Source organism: Lithobates pipiens, unplaced genomic scaffold (genome assembly GCF_037356315.1).
Source record: "Lithobates pipiens isolate NorthernLeopardFrog02 unplaced genomic scaffold, aLitPip1_a1.2 Scaffold_22, whole genome shotgun sequence".
Taxonomy (NCBI): Eukaryota; Metazoa; Chordata; class Amphibia; order Anura; family Ranidae; genus Lithobates; species Lithobates pipiens.
This window is the reverse complement of record NW_027507784.1, coordinates 84,916,691-84,937,967: the sequence shown is the minus strand read 5'-3', so window position 1 is coordinate 84,937,967 and position 21,277 is coordinate 84,916,691. Positions and strand designations below refer to the sequence as shown.

Here is a 21,277-nt window from a genome sequence, read left to right as displayed (position 1 = left end):
CGGTCATGCAATGTTGTACCCAAACAAAATTTGCGTCCTTTTCTTCCCACAAATAGAGCTTTCTTTTGATGGTATTTGATTGCCTCTGCGATTTTTATTTTTTGCGATATAAACGTAAAAAGACCGCAAATTTTGAAAAAAAATGATATTTTCTACTTTTTGTTATTAGAAAAATCCAATAAACTCAATTTTAGTCATACATTTAGGCCAAAATGTATTCAGCCACATGTCTTTGGTAAAAAAAAAAGTCAATAATTGTATATTTATTGGTTTGCGCAAAAGTTGTCACATCTACAAACTAAGGTACGTTTTCTGGAATTTACACAGCTTTTAGTTTACGACTGCCTATCTCATTTCTTGAGGTGCTAAATTGGCAGGGCAGTACAAAACCCCCCCAAATGACCCCATTTTGGAAAGTAGACCCCCTAAGGAAATTGATAAGAGGCATGTTGAGCCCATTGAATATTTTATTTTTTTGCCTCAAGCGATTGAATAATGACAAAAAAAAAAATTTTTTTTTTTTTTTTACACAAAGTTGTCACTAAATGATATATTGCTCACACATGCTATGGGCATATGTGAAATGACACCCCAAAATAAATTCTGCTGCTTCTCCTGAGTACGGGGATACCACATATGTGGGACTTTTTGGGAGCCTAGCCGCGTACGGGGCCCCAAAAACCAAGCACCGCCTTCAGGCTTTCTAAGGGCGTAAATTTTTGAGTTCACTTCTCACTACCTATTACAGTTTTGAAGGCCATAAAATGCCAAGATGGCACAAAACCCCCACAAATGACCCCATTTTAGAAAGTAGACACCCCAAGCTATTTGCTGAGAGGCATGTTGAGTTCATGGAATATTTTATATTTTGCCACAAGTTGCGGGAAAATTACAAACTTTTTTTTTTTTTTTTTTTTTTTCACAAAGTTGTCACTAAATGATATATTGCTCACACATGCCATGGGCATATGTGAAATGACACCCCAAAATAAATTCTGCTGCTTCTCCTGAGTACGGGGATACCACATATGTGGGACTTTTTGGGAGCCTAGCCGCGTACGGGGCCCCGAAAACCAAGCACCGCCTTCAGGCTTTCTAAGGGCGTTACAGTTTTGAAGGCCATAAAATGCCAAGATGGCACAAACCCCCCCAAATGACCCCATTTTGGAAAGTAGACACCCCTAAATTTAGGGGTACACTAGTGAGACTAGGTAATAAATGGCGGGTGCCCTGAAACTATAAAAAAAATAACTAACCAACCAGCGTCACCTGTAACAGTTATATGGTGATCACTGGTGAAAGGGTTAACTAGGGGGCAATCAGGGGGCTTTATGCGGTAGTATATGGGGGTCCCTGGCGCTATAAAAAGCTGCGGCGAACCTAAATACCTACCTGCCTAACTAGCGTCACCTGTGACACTAATACGGCGATCAGAAAAATGATCGCTTATTAGGCTGGGTTCACACTGGAGCGATGCGGAAACGCCGCGAATCCGCGGCGGGTTCCCGCATCGCATGCCTCCCGGCGGCAGTTCACACTGCCCTATGCGGACTGCTGGGAGTGTCAGTGAAATGTTACTGACACCCCCAGATCAGTTCGCATATCGCAGTGCGATCTGCAAACTCGGATCGCATGGTGTGAACACCCATGCGATCCGATTCTGCTGCGGGCCAAAAAAAGGGTCCCGTGCGAATTTGCGGCGGGTGCGGCGAATGGCTGAACTCGAATCGCACAGAGATCGGATGTGATTTTCACTGCAGTGCGGTGCGAATCACATTCGTTCTCATAAACCGCTGCAATGTGAACCCAGCCTTAGTGACACTGGCGACGGGGGGTGATCACGGGGTTAAACCTTTATTGGGGGGGTTAGGGGGGTACATTAGAACTAAAGGGGGCTAACCCTAACTGCCCTAACAGTTATTACAGTCACAAATGACACCAATGCAAAAAAAAAAAAAAAAAAGACATTGGTGTCACTGTGACTGGGGGGCAGGGGTAATTGGGGGGTGATCGGGGGGTAAAGGGGGGGTGTGAGTGTGCCTGGCATGTTCTACTGTGTGTAGAGTGTTGGTGCAACTCACCGATCCGCTCTCCTCCGTGTCGGAACGAAAAATACCGACACGGAGGAGAGAATACATCACTTCCTCTCCTGTGTTTACATTACAGGAGAGGAAGTGATGTCACGGGGGATTCCTATTCGTCGGGAGCGATCGCGTGGGGGTGGCCATGAATGAATGGCTGCCCCCTCGTCCCGGATCGCTCCCGGACGAAAACCGACCACCGCAGGCACCGGGCGGGGGCCCGATCGGGCCCCCGACCCGCGGGAGGCAAGGGACGTACATGTACGCCAATATGCCTGCCCGTGCCATGCTGTCGACGTACATCGTCGTGCGGCGGTCGGCAACTGGTTAAGGCCAAATGCCTTTTTTTCTGGGTTAATTTTTGCTTTCTGAGGTACATGATCCCAACCCCAGGGCCCGCCTGGCATCTGTGACGCATAGTCTAGCGCCTCAGGGCCTGCTGGCCCAAGGCTTCGCAGTTGAGAGTGTAGGCCCAGGAAGGTCTTGGGGCAGAGACTCTGGCATATTATCGGCTGCTAGGTCAAGAGAGGGGCCTATCTGGTGACTGCTGGATCCAGTCTGTGGAGCTGTTTGTCCTCTGAATCTGACACCTCTAACCCGCGTTTACCAGGTGTCTGAAATCCCTTATCCTCCAACCCTCTATAGAAGGACTGTACACATACCAAAAGGCCAACATCTTTGTTAGGATCAAGTTAAAAATGTACAGAAAATATTCTGACAGCTAACAGATCTTGCTGAACCAGGGTAGGGTGTGTTTTTTTTTTTTTTTTGAAGAAGAAGAAACACCCCACACACCAGGGCTCGAGTCCTGCGGGAACGGCGTTCCCTTACTATTTCCACGACGGGAACGCCGTTCCCATTAGCCACCTGAGGCTATTCAGTGCCTAGTCCGCCACTCCTCGGCCGCCCGAGTGACTGGTTGCTAGGCTAGGGCCGCTCCACGTCTAGCAACCGGTCACATGACGTCGGCCGTACACGTAACACACTGGAGTCAGCGACAGACACATGCCGCTGGGATCCGGACTGTCTCCTCCCTCCCCTCTACCCAGTGCCAGACAGTCCAGGCCTCCTGGGGCCACAGCCGCTGCACTGCTACCAGTTTACTTCTCTCCCGAGAAGTAAACCAGGTTAGTCACTAGTATGTTAAGTTACACTCTGCAAAACATACCCTGCCAACACTCTGCAATACATACCCTGCCGATACCTACTCTGCAATACCCAGCAATGTCCTGCCAATAATCTGCAATACCCATCCATGCTCAGCCAAAATATTATTGGGGGAGATGACGTGGATATTACAGTGGGGACTATAGGGTGGTGACATTTTCACAGGTTTTTGCAAATTCAATTATTATTTGCTGATCCGATCTGTGACTCTGATCCAAGGAATGATCCGATCCGTGAGTTTTTTGATCAGTTGCCAATAATCTTGCACGATAAGGGCAACGTTATTCCAGTTTGTGGGATATTTTCTAATTTGCTGTATTTGAATTTGGAACAGGGTGTATTTGTGGTAGAAATTCCCTGCGAGGGAAAGATCATCACCCATTGTGTTGATTATTCTGTTTGACAAGTTAACTTATTTTGTTTTTGTAAACTGGCACTTTACAATAAATGTACTGTATTTTCTGTGAAATATATATATGCATATGAGCGTACCTTTATTTTTTTGGTGGGGGAGTTCCCACACTTTTTTCCCCCCGGACTTGACCCCTGCCACACACCATGAACCATTAAATGTTGTAGTTTAAATGCAGCAGTGTTTTGTGGAATTCTTTAAATTTTAACTTAAGTAGGACACAGGAAATGCAATTTCAAAGCATATTTATTAGACAGAATTATGGTACAAATGCAATGGTCACCACATTCTCAGACTGCCAATGTTTTCCATTTAAACTTGTCCTTTGAAGTGAACCTTGGCATTAGTCATACAGGGCAAAGCAACTGGATTTCTTCACAGAAATTACTTAGAAGTAGATTGCACTTGCCACCTGGTATCCTGGTACTAGTACTTGCAGCTGAGTTCTAAAGCCCTGAGCAAGTCTTCACTTGTTAGAAAGTCAGGATTGTACACAGGAATCTCAACTGTTGACAGAGCATTGACCACAGGGAAAGCAAGTACAACCTGCCCAAAGTATCTATGAAATTGCCCAGTGTAAAAACTAATACAGGTCCACTTTAAATGTTACAGTGCCAATAGGAGTGACTGAAGCCACAACATTGGAAATCCAGAACTAATTTCATGCATGTGGAAGGGGGTTATCAGTAGGTGGAGAAGGCTTGTCAAGAATTCTCATGTCACGGCAATGTAGTAATGGCTCTTTTCCCAATCCCATCTTGTAGACAAAGATGTAGACTTTTTGTTGTGGCTTCACAGTGAGTGTTATTGTCTCTGAAACTTCAGTGACCTCATTCCAATTCTCTCTCTCTGTGTTTGTACTAGAGCCGCCGTATTCAGTGCTAAGGGAAAACTGGGCCTTAGCGATTAAAGCACCCAATCCTCCTGTCTCAGCTGAGACAGTTGCTGTTACTTTCCAGTTGTGCTCCATGCTGGACATCTTCTCCTTCTCATATCCAACCTTCTTGGAAACCTGATTCTTCCATTCAAGGGGGGTCTGGGAGTCATTGTCAATGGTCTTGATGCATACCCACTCACCATAGGATGGGCCCTTGGCAATAGCCAGGCCTCCAGGCAGAAAGCCGTAGATGCTGGGATGGAACGAGTAGGTATCAACGCCCTCGTTTTTGTTGAAGTTGGTACATCTTGTGTACTTAATCCCTCCCCATTGGTCCTCAGGATTCACAAAATAGTAGTAATTTCTCACACCAAAATAATAAAGGCCATTTCTGCATTCCGGGTGTAGCGTGAATTCTTCACCTGCTTCATATTTGTTCATGTTCCTTGTTCGGCGATAGACCCCTCGGTTCTGAAAAATGATATAGAAGTATCCAAAAGCTGAACAATAATGACTGCCCCCTTGACAGTTAGGGTGTAGGGAATAAACAACGGCACTGTCATCTGTGTTCATGTTTGTAACTCGACGGTAGTTATCCGACTTGATAATGTAGAAGTGGTCATCCTCATAGGCCACGTAATGATCGCCATTCCTGCAGGATGGGTGCAAGCTGAAGACATCCAGCCCTTCTCCATGATTAAAGTTTGATGATCTCATGTAACAATTAAGGTCTGGCCTGACAATATAGTAATACTGGTCCACGCCACAAAAATCTGCTTTACTTTTGCTCTTCGGGACAATCATAGCTGAGATGCTGAAAGGAAGAGAAAAAGAAGATTAAGATATGCACTACATACTTTATTATGCATTTGTAAGTTTTGGTACAGAACTGAATTTCAGTTACTAGAATGTATCCATTACAAGTGGTCATCTAGTAGAAGGTCACCACCTTATGTTTTTGTTTATAGAATATTGTTGTGTTTATACACACACACACACACACACACACACACGCACACACGCTATTAGCAAAGTGAATATAATTAATACAATCATTTCGTCTTTAGGTCAAGCTATATATGGTTATAGTTGCTGACTGGTAGGTTTGAAATAGTATAAAGAACAGTGTGACACAAGGCTAAGGGAGACATAACACAAGACACCTTGCTTACTTTAGACCTATATACAGCCCAACTCCTAACAGCTGTTCTAACAAGAAACCTGACCATAGAGAAAGCAAGAACCCAATTTTATTTTACTACATAGTCTGTTCACATCTTTTGCTTTTCTACAAACAAGATGACGTTTTAACTCATTTTCAAGTTGATGCCAAGTGTGATTAAATAAACTCACTTTGTTTTAAGACAGCTTGGCTATTGAACAAAAACACCTACAAAAGACAATTGACATTACATGTGTCCGAAGTTAACCCCCCCCCACCATCCAATGCGACACAAGCCATCTTGTGAACACAACAGACCTTCGTATGTCAGCTGCTGTCCTTTGCTGTATCTGGATCTACTGTGTACCACACATTTGCGCCCACAAGGGAAGGTGTATTTGACCCTCTATAATTAAAGGTCCCCTCAGTGAGGTGAGAGGCCATCTTTATTTTTGGTGGAGGTTTTATACATATCCATGGAGTCACCTGCATGTTGTATCCATACATCACATGGAATTTTTATTTTTAATTATTTTTTTTTGGTTCTATCAAGCAATAAAAAGTATATGCCCCCCAGGCCATTACAGCATGTTAGGCTGCAGCCACAAGTAGGGATATTATCCATTTCCTCAGTCAGGTATGAACAAGGAACATATGGCCATCACAGCACCGGACAGCAGAAATCTTCCAACAACTTAATTTGTAGTTCTAGAGTGTCAGCTGAGCTGTAAAAGGGGCAAAGAAATGGAATGCCAACCTGAACTCCACCTGCCCCCTCACATTTTCTTGTTATAGCATGTTCTTCAGGAGAGTCCATGTTCAGCTCACAGCACTTCCACATTTCCATGAAAGGTGCGTTAAACCCAGTTTGTGCATTTATGGAACACGCAAGTTGGGCAGTGGCAGGAGTGTCCTTTGTTTACAAAATTTGTGCCAATGTGTGCTCTTTAAAAGTTAAAGTGTTACCAAACCCACAACAGTAAAATATCAGTCATATATAGTAAAGTCTGTCATACTCATTTTGGAACCTAAGGGGGAGGAGGGGGGGGGGGGGTTAATTCTCTGCATTGTGGAGGAAAAACAAAAACCTGTTTGACACCCCCCCCCCCCCCGTCTTCCTCATCTTCCACAGTGCCCAGTCTGATAGTACAGAGCCTTGGGGGCACTCTGCACATGCTCAGTTGTGTGCATTGCTAGAGTTTCTCTTGGGAGGGTCATGTGATCAGCACTGTCCAGACAGAGGGTCAGGGGTACTGCAGCCTCAACATTCTGAGGAGAGTGAAATTCTACATGCTTTAACCAGACCCCAAAAAGACCGGGTCTTGTGAATTTTGGAAATAAACAGTAGTGCTTATTTTTTGGGTCGGTCTTACCATGTAATATGCCGTCTTGTCCCCCTCTCCCTCCCTGTCAGGAATCCCCAGTGTGAACTGAGTTAAAATGTCTGCAAGATCCTATAATCCACTCTGTTACAGGAACACACATTGTACATTATATAATTATGCCAAATTGGTCACAGGAATGACACTGTACCAATGTTATTTGGCACAATTACAGAAATTAATTGTACATTATATAGCACTGATTGCTGTAAAATGCCAATGGTCCAAAAAAAATAAATAAATAAATAATCAGACACAATGTCACAGTCCTGGAAAAAAGAAATACACACTATCAAAATACCATGAAAGCATCACCTATTTTGTAGGCACTAACTTTTGCGCAAACCAATCAATATACACTTATGATTTTTTTTTACCAAAAAGAACACATTTTGGCCTTAACTGAGGAAAAATAGTTTATTTTTGGGGGATATTTGTTATAGCAAAAAGTTATTGCTATAAATGCATGTTGCTTGGCTGTCATACTGATTAAATCCCTTCTGTACTCTGAGGGCCTCATCTAGAACAAGCATACAAATCAGAAGATCTGACTTGACTTTCCTGATCTGCAGACAGTTGGTGGCATTAGGAGAAACTCAGCACTGAACACCTACACATTTACCCCAGGCCAGGTATCCTTTGTGCTTACTTAAAGTGGGGTTCCACCCTAAAGTGGAACTTCCGCTCATCGGAACCCTCCCCCCTCCGGTGTCACAGTTGGTACCTTTCAGGGGGGGAGGGGGGGGGCACAGATACCTGTCTAAGACAGGTATTTGCACCCACTTACAGGCATAGACTCCCACGGGAGTCTATGCCTCTTCCTGTCCCGGCGCGCTGTCTGCTGGGACACACACGGGTCCCAGAGACAGAGCGGACCATTCCTATTGCGCTGTGCGACTCACGCATGCGCAGTAGGGAACCGGGAAGTGAAGCCGCAACGCTTCACTACCTGATTCCCTCACCTAGAATGGCAGCCGCCAAGAGATCGAGTACAATGTTGCCAAAAGGAAAATGGGCAGCCTAGTGAAAGTAGCAATGTGTAGGTTAGGATGTCCCAAGATCTCTGGAAATTAACAGTTTCAGACACCACTAGTTACCTACAACAATACAGTAATGGCAGTTCCCCATCTCCATGTCTGACCTTGAGAATTCTGGAAGGAGTCAGACAGAAGCCAGGACACACTTGAATGTTAGAAGACAAGCAGATGGAGGAGAAAATAAAAATATCTCCCAACCCTTAGTATGCAAGAGTGCACAGGAACACATCCATATAGTTTAAAGAAATCATTCATACCCAACACCTATAATTTACATTCTTCAGTATTAGAAATTACACTAGAAAAGGCCAATTCCATATACTTACAATGCAAAGCCTGGGTGCAGCGCTGGAAAAGATCCGTGGTGCTCAGTACATGTGAGCCCAACAATCTGAGCTCCTTCTTATATATGTAGATCACCCAACACACTGATCTCTGATTGGCTGGGTTCACCTTCATTATAATCACCTGATACAATCTCAGGGGGACTTTTGGTAAGAAAATTAGCCACACATTTGCAATTCGGACTGCTTCTTATTTAGCAAAGTATATGTGAGATTTTATTTTGTGTGTTTCCAACCCCTGGAATCCTGGGCAGCCAAAGTAGAACTAAAATATTTTTTTTTTTTCATTTTGGAAGGAGGGAGGCTGACCATACATTATACAATTTTCTTATTTAATTTCCTTTAGATTTACCTTCAACTATGTAGTGCAAGAGTCTGCCTGATTGCATACACATTGAAAGTGTTTAGCTCTGACTTCATATTATATGGTAAATCTAAGGCCTGATTCACACCTATGCATTTTTAGCGCATTTTGCAGATTTGCACCAAAGTCCATTTAGGCTGGATTCACACCTATGCATTTTTAGTGCTTTTTGCATTTTGCAGATTTGCACAACAGAACGTGTTCCATAGGAAACCATGTTAAATGGACTGTAGTACAAATCTGCAAAATGCAAAAAGCACTAAAACTGCATAGGTATGAATCCAGCCTTACCATGATTTCCTATGGAACGCACTCTGTAGTGCAAATCTGCAAAATGCACTGAAAACGCATAAGTGTGAATCAGGCCTCAGGCCCCTTTCACACAAGCGCTCTGATCAGGTCTGCCTGTCAGTTTTTCAGGTGGACCTAATTGGACGCTCCACACCCCTCTATGGAGCGGCGGATGTCCGCTGACATCCGCCAATATCCGATCCGATCCTGTCCGTGAAATCCAGATGGATGGTGACCCTATTTTCAATCTGTCTGAAAGATCGGATCGCTAGAATTATTGCTCTAGCTCTAACAATCACGGCTTACCTCACATATCACGTATGTTTGAACACCGTTTTCATACGCGGGCACGACTCACGTATGCGTTCGCTTCTGCGCGCAAGCTCAGCAGGACAGGGCACTTTAAACATTTTTTTTATCTTATTTATTTTATTTTTATTTTTTATTCTTAAAAAATATTTTATATTTCCATAGGAAACCAGGTGTAGCGACGGCCAGGGGCGGGCTGGGCTGGGGGGCAGGGATGCAATTGCCCCCTGGGCTGCTCTGATATGCTGTGGCAAAGGCTGCTGTGCCATCAGCCCAAGAGCACACATGCGCAGATCTTCAGCTGGCCGAGTCCAGTACTGTGATCCAGCGATGTCTTCATGTCAGGGCTGACAGTCTGTGTTACACAGCACAGCCCCGCCCAGCCCCTCCCTCCTCCACACCATTGGCTGGCAGAGGCTGGACCTGCTTCTTTCCCCACCCACACTCCGGGGCAGCCCCTGTGCTGTCTGTGAAGAGGATGTGTGGGGCGGGAAAGTTCAATCTGAGCAGTCCGCTGGAATCCAGTGAGGCTCCTGAGAGGCTGAGACCATCCAAGTAAGTGAGCTCCTCCCCCTCTCTGCAGCCAAAGAGGTTTGTTTTTTTCTAGCAGCCTGAGCAGTACCTTCTAGGTGGTATGATGAGGGCTCACACTGGCATGGTGCGGTTTGGCTGCAGTGCTGGTGTCCTGGCAGTCATCCTGCATGCTGCCCCTGGTCCTATAGAGGTTGCACATTTTTACTGCATGTTCTGAAAGTGCACAAAACATCCTGCATGCTGCATCTTTGGTGCAATTCCAGAAAATGCAGCAAAAATGTGCACCCTAAAAGAAGTCCAAGGGAAGTCTGGGGGACTGTGAAAGCCGACAGTACACCCACACTACAGCGAAAACTGCAGCACACTAAAGGCTTGTATTCACTTGTAGCAGCCACTCCTCTAAAAAGTGATCCATGCTCAGGTCACTTTTCAGAGGCATTTGACAGGCAGTGAGGAGTTGATATTACATTTCATCCCTGCCTGTTTTAACCCTCTAAATGCCAATCCCTGCAGGTAATGGCATGGTTCACTTTGAACTCCACCTCATTTCCATTACTCTCTGTAGGCGTTAGATGTGCTCCAAACTTATTGTTTGCACATCTAATATCCAAGGGTACTTTCACACTGGGGTGGTGTGGGCAGTAGTGGTAAAGCGCTGCTAATTTTAGCGGCGCTATCGGGGCACCTCTAGCACCTCTAGTGTGTGGCTCATTTCAGTGGGTAGGGCAACCCTCCCAAACCGCCCCAATAATGCTGCTTGCAGGACTTTTCAGAATGTCCTGCACGCGCACCACTCCACTGTGAGAGAACTTGGGGGCTTTCACACTGGGGTGGCATGAGAGGCAGTTTACAGGCGCTATTTTTAGCACTAAAACGCCTGTAAAGAGCCTTCAGTGTGAAAGGACCCTAAAAAGAGTTCTGGAAATAAGGTGGAGTTCAAAGTGAATTTCTAAAGTTGAGCCCCCCTTCCAGAAGATTTGAGGATATTATTAAACAGAGACTGGTGGACTTAGGCCACCATAGACTGATTGAAATTCTGCCTGTTCAGCAGAAATTTCAATCAATCTATGTGCAGACTGGTTGCACAGAATTCGATCTATCAACTGACAATAAAACCAGCTTGACTTTATTTATTTTTTTGTGATCACTGCTGGCTGCTAAGCTGCCGACAGCGATCACTGTATTCTGATGGCTTGAAAACTTTCAACTCAAAGCACACACCCACACACAGCTCTTACGGATGCTTAGTAAATCAAGTGCCAGGCTTCTCTAGCATTACACCTGTGTGACTGTGACCAAGTCTGGGCACAAGCTAGCACAGGCTCCTGGAAACATGGGAGGGTGGCCAGTAAGAGGAGAGCTGGGATATGACATTACTTGCCTCATATTCCTGCCACTCCTAAACCTGCTCCACTGCAGCATCAGGCCCACGATGCCCTTAATCTGGCTGGTGCTCTGGTGTGCACCTGCATTTGCTTTTCTCACTACCCGCAATTGACACAGGAGGAGCCTGCACCCTGGTGAATCTGGTGGTCATGCCAAGGAGAAAGCAGGACTTGCGTGTTTAGCCTGCTGAACTCGCTGTGACTCTCGGATTCTCTGCTGGCTTGGCTTGCCCAGTGGTGTGGTGCTCACTCACCAGAGAAGCTCCAGACTCCACAGGTAGCACTTAGTGTAGCGGTAGTGACATCACAGTCTTTAGTCTTCATCTTCCTGCAGTCTTATGGGTCTTTGTACTGAGTGTGGGGAAGGGGCAAGCTCTTTTTCTCAGTCTCTCTGGGGGCAATCATGCAGTCTCTCTGAAAGACAGCTCCAAAATGATTGCCCCACACTGCCTGCACAGAGAGAGTGACCACTTCACACTGCCCACACAGAGAGTGACCACTTCACACTGCCCGCACAGAGAGTGACCGCTTCACACTGCCCGCACAGAGAGAGTGACCGCTTCACACTGCCCACACAGAGAGTGACCGCTTCACACTGCCCGCACAGAGAGAGTGACCGCTTCACACTGCCCGCACAGAGAGAGTGACCGCTTCACACTGCCCGCACAGAGAGAGTGACCGCTTCACACTGCCCGCACAGAGAGAGTGACCGCTTCACACTGCCCGCACAGAGAGAGTGACCGCTTCACACTGCCCACACAGAGAGTGACCGCTTCACACTGCACGCACAGAGAGAGTGACCGCTTCACACTGCCCACACAGAGAGTGACCGCTTCACACTGCCCGCACAGAGAGAGTGACCGCTTCACACTGCCCACACAGAGAGTGACCGCTTCACACTGCCCGCACAGAGAGAGTGACCGCTTCACACTGCCCACACAGAGAGTGACCGCTTCACACTGCACGCACAGAGAGAGTGACCGCTTCACACTGCCCGCACAGAGAGTGACTGCTTCACACTGCCCGCACAGAGAGAGTGACCGCTTCACACTGCCCGCACAGAGAGAGTGACCGCTTCACACTGCCCGCACAGAGAGAGTGACCGCTTCACACTGCCCGCACAGAGAGAGTTACCGCTTCACACTGCCCGCACAGAGAGAGTGACCGCTTCACACTGCCCGCACAGAGAGAGTGACCGCTTCACACTGCCCGCACAGAGAGAGTGACCGCTTCACACTGCCCGCACAGAGAGAGTGACAGCTTCACACTGCCCGCACAGAGAGAGTGACCGCTTCACACTGCCCGCACAGAGAGAGTGACCGCTTCACTCTGCCCGCACAGAGAGAGTGACCGCTTCACACTGCCTGCACAGAGAGAGTGACCGCTTCACACTGCCCGCACAGAGAGAGTGACCGCTTCACACTGCCCGCACAGAGAGAGTGACCGCTTCACACTGCCCGCACAGAGAGAGTGACCGCTTCACACTGCCCGCACAGAGAAAGAGTGACCGGCAGTGTGAAGCAGTCTCTCTCTCTGGGGCAATGTGGAACAGTCTCCCTCCCTCTCTGTACAGGGAATGTGGTGTAGATGGATGGTGAGCTGATTCGGGGGTTCAATGGGCCACTTGACTGGACTTGCCCCCCAGGCCTAAGGCTGCCAGCCCTCCCCTGAGCTGAAAGAACTATTACATTTGAGTTATTAACTGTTAAAGGACTGTTACCATAGGAGACAGCAATCCTGCACTTTCAGAAGTGGTGCCTTGCTGGGTCCTATCCCTGTACGGCTGTCCTAGAAGTCTCAGAGTCTGCAACTAAGGGCGCCCTGGCCCTAACCCTCTTTCCCTCAAAATATATAAAAAGGACTGTCAAAAGAAATAAAACCTCTTTTACATCCAAGAAGTGTCTGGCACCCAATGACTTTCATCATCTTTGCACCCACTATGCCTCACAACCCACCACATATTGAAGAATATCAGCTAACTTTGGCCTAGGAGGTTCTCATCAGACCAAAAAAGGTAAAAGACTTTGCTACAGATGTCTTCTTGAAATTCTCTGAGGTTGCTTGATCTAGGACTTGGGTTAGTTTGGATTATCGTGACATATTGAAACAGGTGAGGGAGCCCTCAGTGTGACCTATGTAAAGGATATTGCGTATACTGTATAATCCTAAAAAAAAGTCCTAGAATTATTCACATCTCTTGGATAGGGCAGGGAAAGCTGTTCAAATTCACTTCAGAAATCCCATCACCACACCTTGTGGAATGCCACTCCCTATGGATGTTACATTCACCATATCAACAAATCAAAAATGCCTTAAGACCCCCCTTTCTTCCAACTGCATTAACTGTTGGAGAACCCTCTTCTAATGACAGATCATGGTATAGACTACGCCTTTATACACAGCAACCTTTTTTTTTTTTATCAAAAAAAGTTTTTATTAGAGAAACATAATGGTACAAGACATCCATACAATGGCCTCACATAATGAGAACAAACACAATATGAAATCAGAGTAACAAACATAATCTTCCCAGAACCAGCATGTCAAGGAGGTGCAGTAAATAAGAATAAGGGAGACCGGATAATAGACAGGATGTCAGCAAATCTGTCCTCAGCATAAGAAGCAAGAGGGAAAAAGGAGAAAACTATTGTGCAGTTACAGTATTCAAATTTTACATTTTCTTAGTCAATAGGAACAAAAAAATATATATAAAAAAAATAAAAAAAGAAGTAAGAGAAAAAGAAAGCAGAATAAACTAGGGGGAGGGGGAGATAGTCAGAGATCCCTGAGCCATGGAACATATAGAACCAGTACCGTACGCAATACCCACAGTTATTGGCATTCAAAAGCATTCTTCAACAATTGTATACATCCAAACCAAACAGGTAAGACGGGACCCATGGGAAATATCAAGGACAGATCAGCCCTGCAGTAACCTATTCTGGATCAACTGGTGCGGTGCCAGACCTGGGACGTCCAGCCAGTCCTGCCACATATTATAAAACTTTTGGGGGGTATTTCTATGTTGGTATGCCAGCTTTTCACGTATCAACATCCCGTTAACCCGATCAATCCACTGTTGCCTGCTGGGTACCCTGGGCGCGATCCACATCTGGGCTATCAGTTTACGAGCCATATAAAGCAGCCTAAGAATCGCCGTGCAAACGGCCGGGGTAAGGGACTCCTCGTCCAGGGCCCCCAGCAGGCATATCACCGGACTTGTGGGAATCATAATTCGAAATACCTGATGAATAGTTTCCAGAATCGTAGTCCAGTAACGAGTCAGTTTAGGGCACTTCCAGAACATATGGAGAAGGTCACCGTGGTCTCTTTTACATTTAGTGCACAGGGGGGAGTCCCGGAGGCCCCAAGCATACAATTTAGCTGGTGTCTTATAGGCTCTATGTAACAAATAAAGATGGGAAAGTCTCTGGGAGGCCGACACTGATACCCTGTGGGCAGACATAAGACAGAGATCCCAGGTCTCACCATCTAGAGGTCCTAGGTCCCCTTCCCATCCACGCCTGCACGGCAACATAGCCGAGTCTTGAAGCGCCCCGGTAATAATGGCATACCCCTTAGAAATCATACCCTTCCTACTGTCCGTCATCATTATAGAGTGTATAATTGCATGGTCAACCAAGGCAAGTGGGATAGCTCTGGACTGAGATTGTAAAGCGTGTCTCAATTGAAGGTATTTAAAAAAATCAGTGCGTGGTAGTGCGAACTCCCTCTGTAGCTCCAAAAAAGACTTAAGGGTGGGGCCATTGTATAATTGGGTCAAGTATTCCAGACCTTTCACCTGCCAGCTGCGGAAACCTTTGAGTCTCAGCAGCTGATAATAAAAACCATTGTCCCAAATAGGGGTTAGAGAAAAAAAGCCCTGGATTTTCAACAGTCGCTTAATATATTTCCAGAGTGTGTTTAATAAGACCACAGTCGGAGCACCCTTAGGAAGATGAGGGAAGCCCGCCTCTAAGTTTGAGAACGCTACACGGTGGTGAGCCGTATTGCTCAGCAACTTGCGAACAGGGTCCAGTGAATCTTCCAGTCCCCAACCACCAAGCTGCTGTAGTTGAGACGCCAAAAAATAGGCCCTGGCATGTGGAACAGCCAGGCCCCCGTCCTCTTTACCATATTGTAACGTTCGCAAACTAATCCTGGCAGCTTTTTTACGCCAAATTAGTTCTCTGAATTGGGAGTCTATTTTGTCAAACCAGTACTTGGGTATCCACACCGGGGAGTTGTGGCAAACGTATAATAATTGGGGAGCCCAGACCATTTTTATAAGATTAGCCCGCCCCACCACTGATAACGGTAATTTGCACCAAGCCTTGCATTTTTCCCTAAATTTAGTCAGCAGGGGGACCAGGTTTAATTGAATATAGTGTGTGACCTCTCGGGAAACCTGCACCCCCAAATATCTGAAAGTGGACACCACTTGAATCATAGCTGCACAGTCAGGGAGGGCGGTCGGTATGGGGTCTAGGGGTAAGAGTACTGACTTATTCCAGTTAATAGAAAAGCCAGAAAGAGCACCAAAGTCCGTAATTAGGGTCATAACGGCGACAGGGAGTCCTGCGTGTCACCTAGGTATAGAAAAGTATCGTCTGCATAGAGCGATACTACATCCACACCCGTGCTACGAATAAAACCTTTAATACCAGCATCTCCCCTGATCCTAGCAGCAAGAGGCTCGAGAGCCAGAGCAAAGAGCAAGGGAGATAAAGGGCAACCCTGCCTGGTACCACGAAACAAGGGAAAGGGTTCCGACGTTGCAGAGTTAACCCTAATCCTAGCTACAGGGTTAGCATAAAGTAGTCTGACCCATCCAATAAACCGTCTGCCTAGGCCCATCCTTTCCAAAACCTTCCACAGGTAAGGCCACTCGACACTGTCGAAGGCCTTAGCTGCATCCAGCGAAAGGATGGCTCGGTTACCAGGGTTTAATACAGGGACTTGAATATTTAGATAAAGACGTCGTATGTTTTGTGCCGTGGATCTCGTGGGTATAAAACCCGCCTGGTCATAGTGCACTAGCTTCTGAATAACATGAGACAATCTGGTCGCCATGACTCTAGCCAGCAACTTAACATCCGTTGTAAGCAGGGATATAGGCCGGTAGGAGTCAGGGGACGTTGGCTCTTTACCTGGCTTCAATAGCACAATTATAATGGCCTCATTCATGGAGTCCGGAAGCGTGCCAGAGTCCAATGCATTATTAAAAACATTCAAAAGTGTCGGCAATAAGGTGGCCGCATATCGTTTATACACCTCAGAAGGAAGCCCGTCTGCCCCCGGAGATTTATTGTTGTGGGTGTGTTCCAATGCTAGAGCAAGTTCGTCTGTGGTCAATGGGGCATCCAGCTTACAAGCATCAGAAGTAGACAAGCAAGGTAGGTCACTCCCAGCCAGAAAAGCATCAATCTCTTCCGCGCTGGGATGGACCTTGGATGCATACAAATCAGCATAAAACGAGCGGAAGACTTGCAATATAGAGGGAGTATCCGTGTGGAGTTCCCCCCGTGTATCACACAGGGAGGAAACCATCGGAGTGGATCCCTGCGCTCTCGCCAACACAGCCAGCATGTGACCAGTAGCTTCGCCCTCCTCAAAGTGTGTTTGTTGCAGAAAAAATCGCTTATTTTCCGCCAACTGTAAAGTCAGCTGAGTAGCCATAGCCTGTGCACTCAGCCAAAGCTTTTTAGTATCATCTGAGGGATGGTTGATATAACGGTCCTCTGTATCCTTAAGGGTTTTACAAACCTCCCGCTCCCAGGCCTTAGTATTTGTCTTAATAGAAGTAATAGCGGCAATAAATTGACCTCTCAGAAAGGCTTTCGCCGTATCCCAAATCGTACCCAAAGGGGCAGAACCAATATTGTCCCGAAAAAAAATCTGGAGGTTGTCACTAATGGGGTCGGGTGAGGGAAAAAGCGTCAGCCAGAAAGGGTTCAGCTTCCATAGTCTCGGGGTAGCTGCGGTAAATAGATTAAGTTCGACCCAAAAGGATGAATGATCAGAAACGTGTCTGTCTCCATAGCCAGAGTCAGCAACAAAAGGGAGTAAGGCCGCGTTACCCAACCCCAGGTCAATGCGCGACAGGCTTCCATGAGCGGTAGAGCAGCACGAGTAGCACCTGACCTGGGGGTGGGAAGTCCGCCACACATCCCTCAAACCAAGTTCAGACAACAGGTCTGCGAACGGGGTATCACCCGCAGGGCGGGAAGGCATGGGCGGGGGGGCGGGAATCTTATCCCATCTATGGTTAAGATAGTTATTGAAGTCACCCAGTGCCAGCAGGGGGACCGTATGGTGAGGGGCCATAAACTTGGCCAAACATCGGAGAACTTCAGCTGAGTACGGGGGTGGCACATAAATATTAGCTATAATACATGCCCAATTACCAATCCTGCCATGCAGAAAAATATATCTTCCCCCAGGATCAATAACTGCCCGAGAACAGGTAAAGCGGGTATCCTGACGTATCAAGACACTCACCCCCCTAGCAAATGCGGAGAACGTAGAGTGAAACTGGGTAGGGTATGTCCTCGGGCTAAGACTAGGTATGTGATCCGGGAGGAAATGAGTCTCCTGCAGGCAGACAATACCCGAACCCATGGCCTTCAAATGCCGGAGGACAGCCAGGCGCTTCACAGGGCTGCTTAGTCCCCTGACATTCCAAGAAAGGCACTTAACGGTGGTCGACATTGCTCAGTAACATAAAAATGTGTACACTCAACATATGTGATAACAGTATCAAAATAAACAGGAAGGTAATAGCAGACCAAAGCACCCCGGCATAGTCACACCAAGAGCCAGAGTATCTGAGCAGGACAAGCACAAAGCCCCCCGTCATAGTTCCGGATCCAGATATGTAGGCATTGTCTGCGTAGCAAGGAGAAGGTTGTGGAAGCAGAGGGACTCTGTAGAAAAAGGAAAGGGGGGAAAAAAAAGGGAAACAAAACAGAAAAGAGACAAAAAATAAAATCCAAAAAGCAGGGGGAGAAAAAAAAGAGGTCAGGTGCAGAACCAAACAGGCCCTGAGTCTGCATAACAAGGGTGGGACGTGCCCCCACTTTCCTTATGGGGGGATGGGGGGGAAGGCCACGGAAACACCCAGAGAAAACATTCCCAGGTAACAAAAGGGGTTTCACCCAAACAAGCAGCATAGTCTGTCAGTAGGTAATAAGAAACACTGAGTCCTGCGTGCTCCGCCGAATCTGGAAAAAAAAATAGTCCCCATCAGAAGGCATCATTCGGATCCGGGATCAAACAGGAGGGCGTTGTTGCCTGGCCTCTCTAAGCGCCTTATCTTCGCGGTCCAGCCACTGCCTGGCCGCAGCAGGGCTATCAAAGAAATGGGTAGAGCCCAGGGCGGTGACCCGAAGACGGGCCGGGTACAGCATGCCGTATTGAACATTAAGATCCCTGAGCTTCTTTTTGACTTCAATAAACGTTGCCCGTTTCTTCTGTAGTTCTGCTGAGAAGTCAGGAAACAGCGATATTTTGGCATTGTCAATCACCATCTTGTCAGAGAAGCCTCTGGCCTTGGAAAGTACCGCATCCCTGTCTTTGTAGTTGAGGAGTTTAAACAGGAAGGGACGTGGGTGGTTACCAGGAGGCAGCGGGCGGGATGGCACCCTATGAGCACGTTCCACAGCAAAGAGAGGAGAGAAGGATTCCCTGCCAAAAGTTGCAATCAACCAATTCTCAATAAAGTCTACAGGATTTCTGCCCTCAGCCTTTTCCGGAATCCCCAGATCGCGCACATTATTGCGTCTCATGCGATTCTCCATTTCGTCGAGTCGCATAGCGTGTTGCTCAGTAAGATGGCAATTGAATCGCAAGTCTCTCTGCATGGGTGCCATGTCATCCTCCACTGTGCTCAGCCGGCCCTCCAGGGCTGAGGCCCTCTCCCTAAGCTTCTGCATATCATGACGGACAAAAGTAATCTCGGCTTTCACACCTTTAATGTCAGCAGAGAGAGCGGTTATAGAGTGATTACATGAGGTAACCGCAGTAAATATGTCTCTCAAAGTAGGTTCTGAGGGATCAGCAGCAGGGGAGTGAGCATGCAGCTCAGGGACACCGCCATCAGGGGTACTCACTGTGTTCCATGGCGCAGGGAATCCATCAGCATCCTCCAAGGGAAGAGTGTCATCAGCTTCAGGGGACCCTTGGGGGGTAGCCCCGGACGAGGGTGGACCGGCTAGGGCTTCTTTATAGGATTTCCCTCCATACAGGAGTTTCTGCGCTGCCTCCTTGTAACAGTCTTTCGCCGTCCTCCGCGCGCCGGCGCCATCTTGGTCAGGAGGATCCGGCTGGGCCTTGCTCAATTTGTGTCCCTTAGACATGTCCGGTGTCCTGCGGGGTCCGGAGGCAGAGCCCGGTCGTCTCCCGGTACCCGGTGGAGCAATTCTGGAGCTTTTCGCCGCCCTAACGCGGGCTGGGGAGGATGTATGTGCGGATGATCAGCGGAGCTCCGGGAACACACGTCTGCCTACATGCGCTGCTTGGCCACGCCCCCCACAGCAACCTTTTACCACAGGAAATCTCTGAATGTTATGAATCTCCTCTCGTCTGCAGTAACTCACAATTAATTTTTTTTTCTCATAGCCCAACTCTGTTAAAGTGGATGTAAATCTGATTCATGAAATTTGAGCAGGGCACATATATCTGCAGTGTGTTCTGATCTCTATTCAAAGCACTATGACCTGTAGCTTTCTCCTGCTCTGTTCTTCTGTTATCGGCATGATCACTTCTGACAAGTTCTCAGTCAACTGAGATAAAAGTAGCCTGAGTTTCAGAGTGTGATATAAATAGGAGTAACAGAGTGCTGAACCATTGAATGAACAGATTTGAAATTCTCTACCTATGAGGAAAGGGGGTGTGTGCCTTTCCTCCAATCAGCTGTGTTGGCTGTATGCCCAGGCTTCACCGCAGTGCTGAACAGGAAGAGAAAATCTAGCAATCTGAACTTTCTAAAGAATATCTAAAGCTGAAGACAGCAGATATACATGTAAAAACTTATGTAGGGAGATTCGTTTCATCCCTGTGTATCATCTAAGGTTGTACACTTCACTGGGTATACAGTATGTAAGGGTTTACATCCACATTAAATGTAGTAGTACCCCCATAAGGACCACTGAGTGTTGTAGTCCATCTCACACCCTACCCAGCCAGGCACACAGTTCACATTCACCCTCAGGCAGAAAACCAGGCCTTGAACTTTGGGGTATTAAACTTGGATGGGGCAAGGGATGCCCACTTGATTGAAATACAATGTATACGGGATGCAACTTATATACACTTTCTGTATATACTCCTCCACAATTCTTGCTAGTACTGGTGCTAGGTATCCACATGGCTACTGAGCCCAGTACCACAGCTTCAGGCCCTGCCAGCCCTCCTTGCTGCAGGTGCCTCTCCACTGTCTGTGTCATCACAGTCCACTCCACTGGCTCTGCACCCATCCCAGACTGCAATCCCTCAGGCGTGCCTCCCCAGTCCTTCCTGTCCTTCCTGTCTGTCTATGTGTCACTCACCAGCTCTCCTGGATATGACCTGTTGTTCCTGCCTGGAGACTTACCTGGAAGTGCTCTTGCTTTCTCCTCCTGTCCAGGACACCTCCATGTGTTCTTAGAATGTCCTTTCCTTACCCAGGACCAACGTCACACCCCCCCCCCCCCCAAACTGCATAGCTCCCTGAAAGGCACAACAACTTAGCACTCCATCTCCAGCTTCCCTCCGAACAACTTCTCCCCCAGCTGGGCTGACCCTGGGTATTTAAGGAGGCCTACCCCCTGCCAATCCAAGTTGGGGATTGGTCAAGGCTCCTCAGGCAGCACCACCTCTCCTCCTGGAAGATACTAGTACATTCTGGAAAGAAGCGAGAAGTCTTGGTGATTCTGCCTGTGAGTCACCCAGCT

General features: G+C 47.2%; 1 protein-coding gene across 1 annotated transcript; it reads right to left on the bottom strand.

Moving 5' to 3' along the window:
• Positions 1–3,888: 3,888 nt before the first annotated feature.
• LOC143925424 (uncharacterized) lies at positions 3,889–8,480 on the bottom strand. Its single transcript, XM_077449977.1, has 2 exons — positions 8,445–8,480; positions 3,889–5,351 (listed from the first exon to the last, which is right to left on the bottom strand). Exon 2 carries the CDS (start codon positions 5,339–5,341, stop codon positions 4,322–4,324), a length of 1,020 nt encoding a protein of 339 aa, XP_077306103.1. The 5' UTR covers positions 5,342–5,351; positions 8,445–8,480; the 3' UTR covers positions 3,889–4,321.
• Positions 8,481–21,277: the final 12,797 nt, after the last annotated feature.

Excerpts from the sequence above, each read along its gene's own strand:
- LOC143925424 (XM_077449977.1), bottom strand. The coding sequence starts at position 5,341 with ATGATTGTCCCGAAGAGCAAAAGTAAAGCAGATTTTTGTGGCGTGGAC.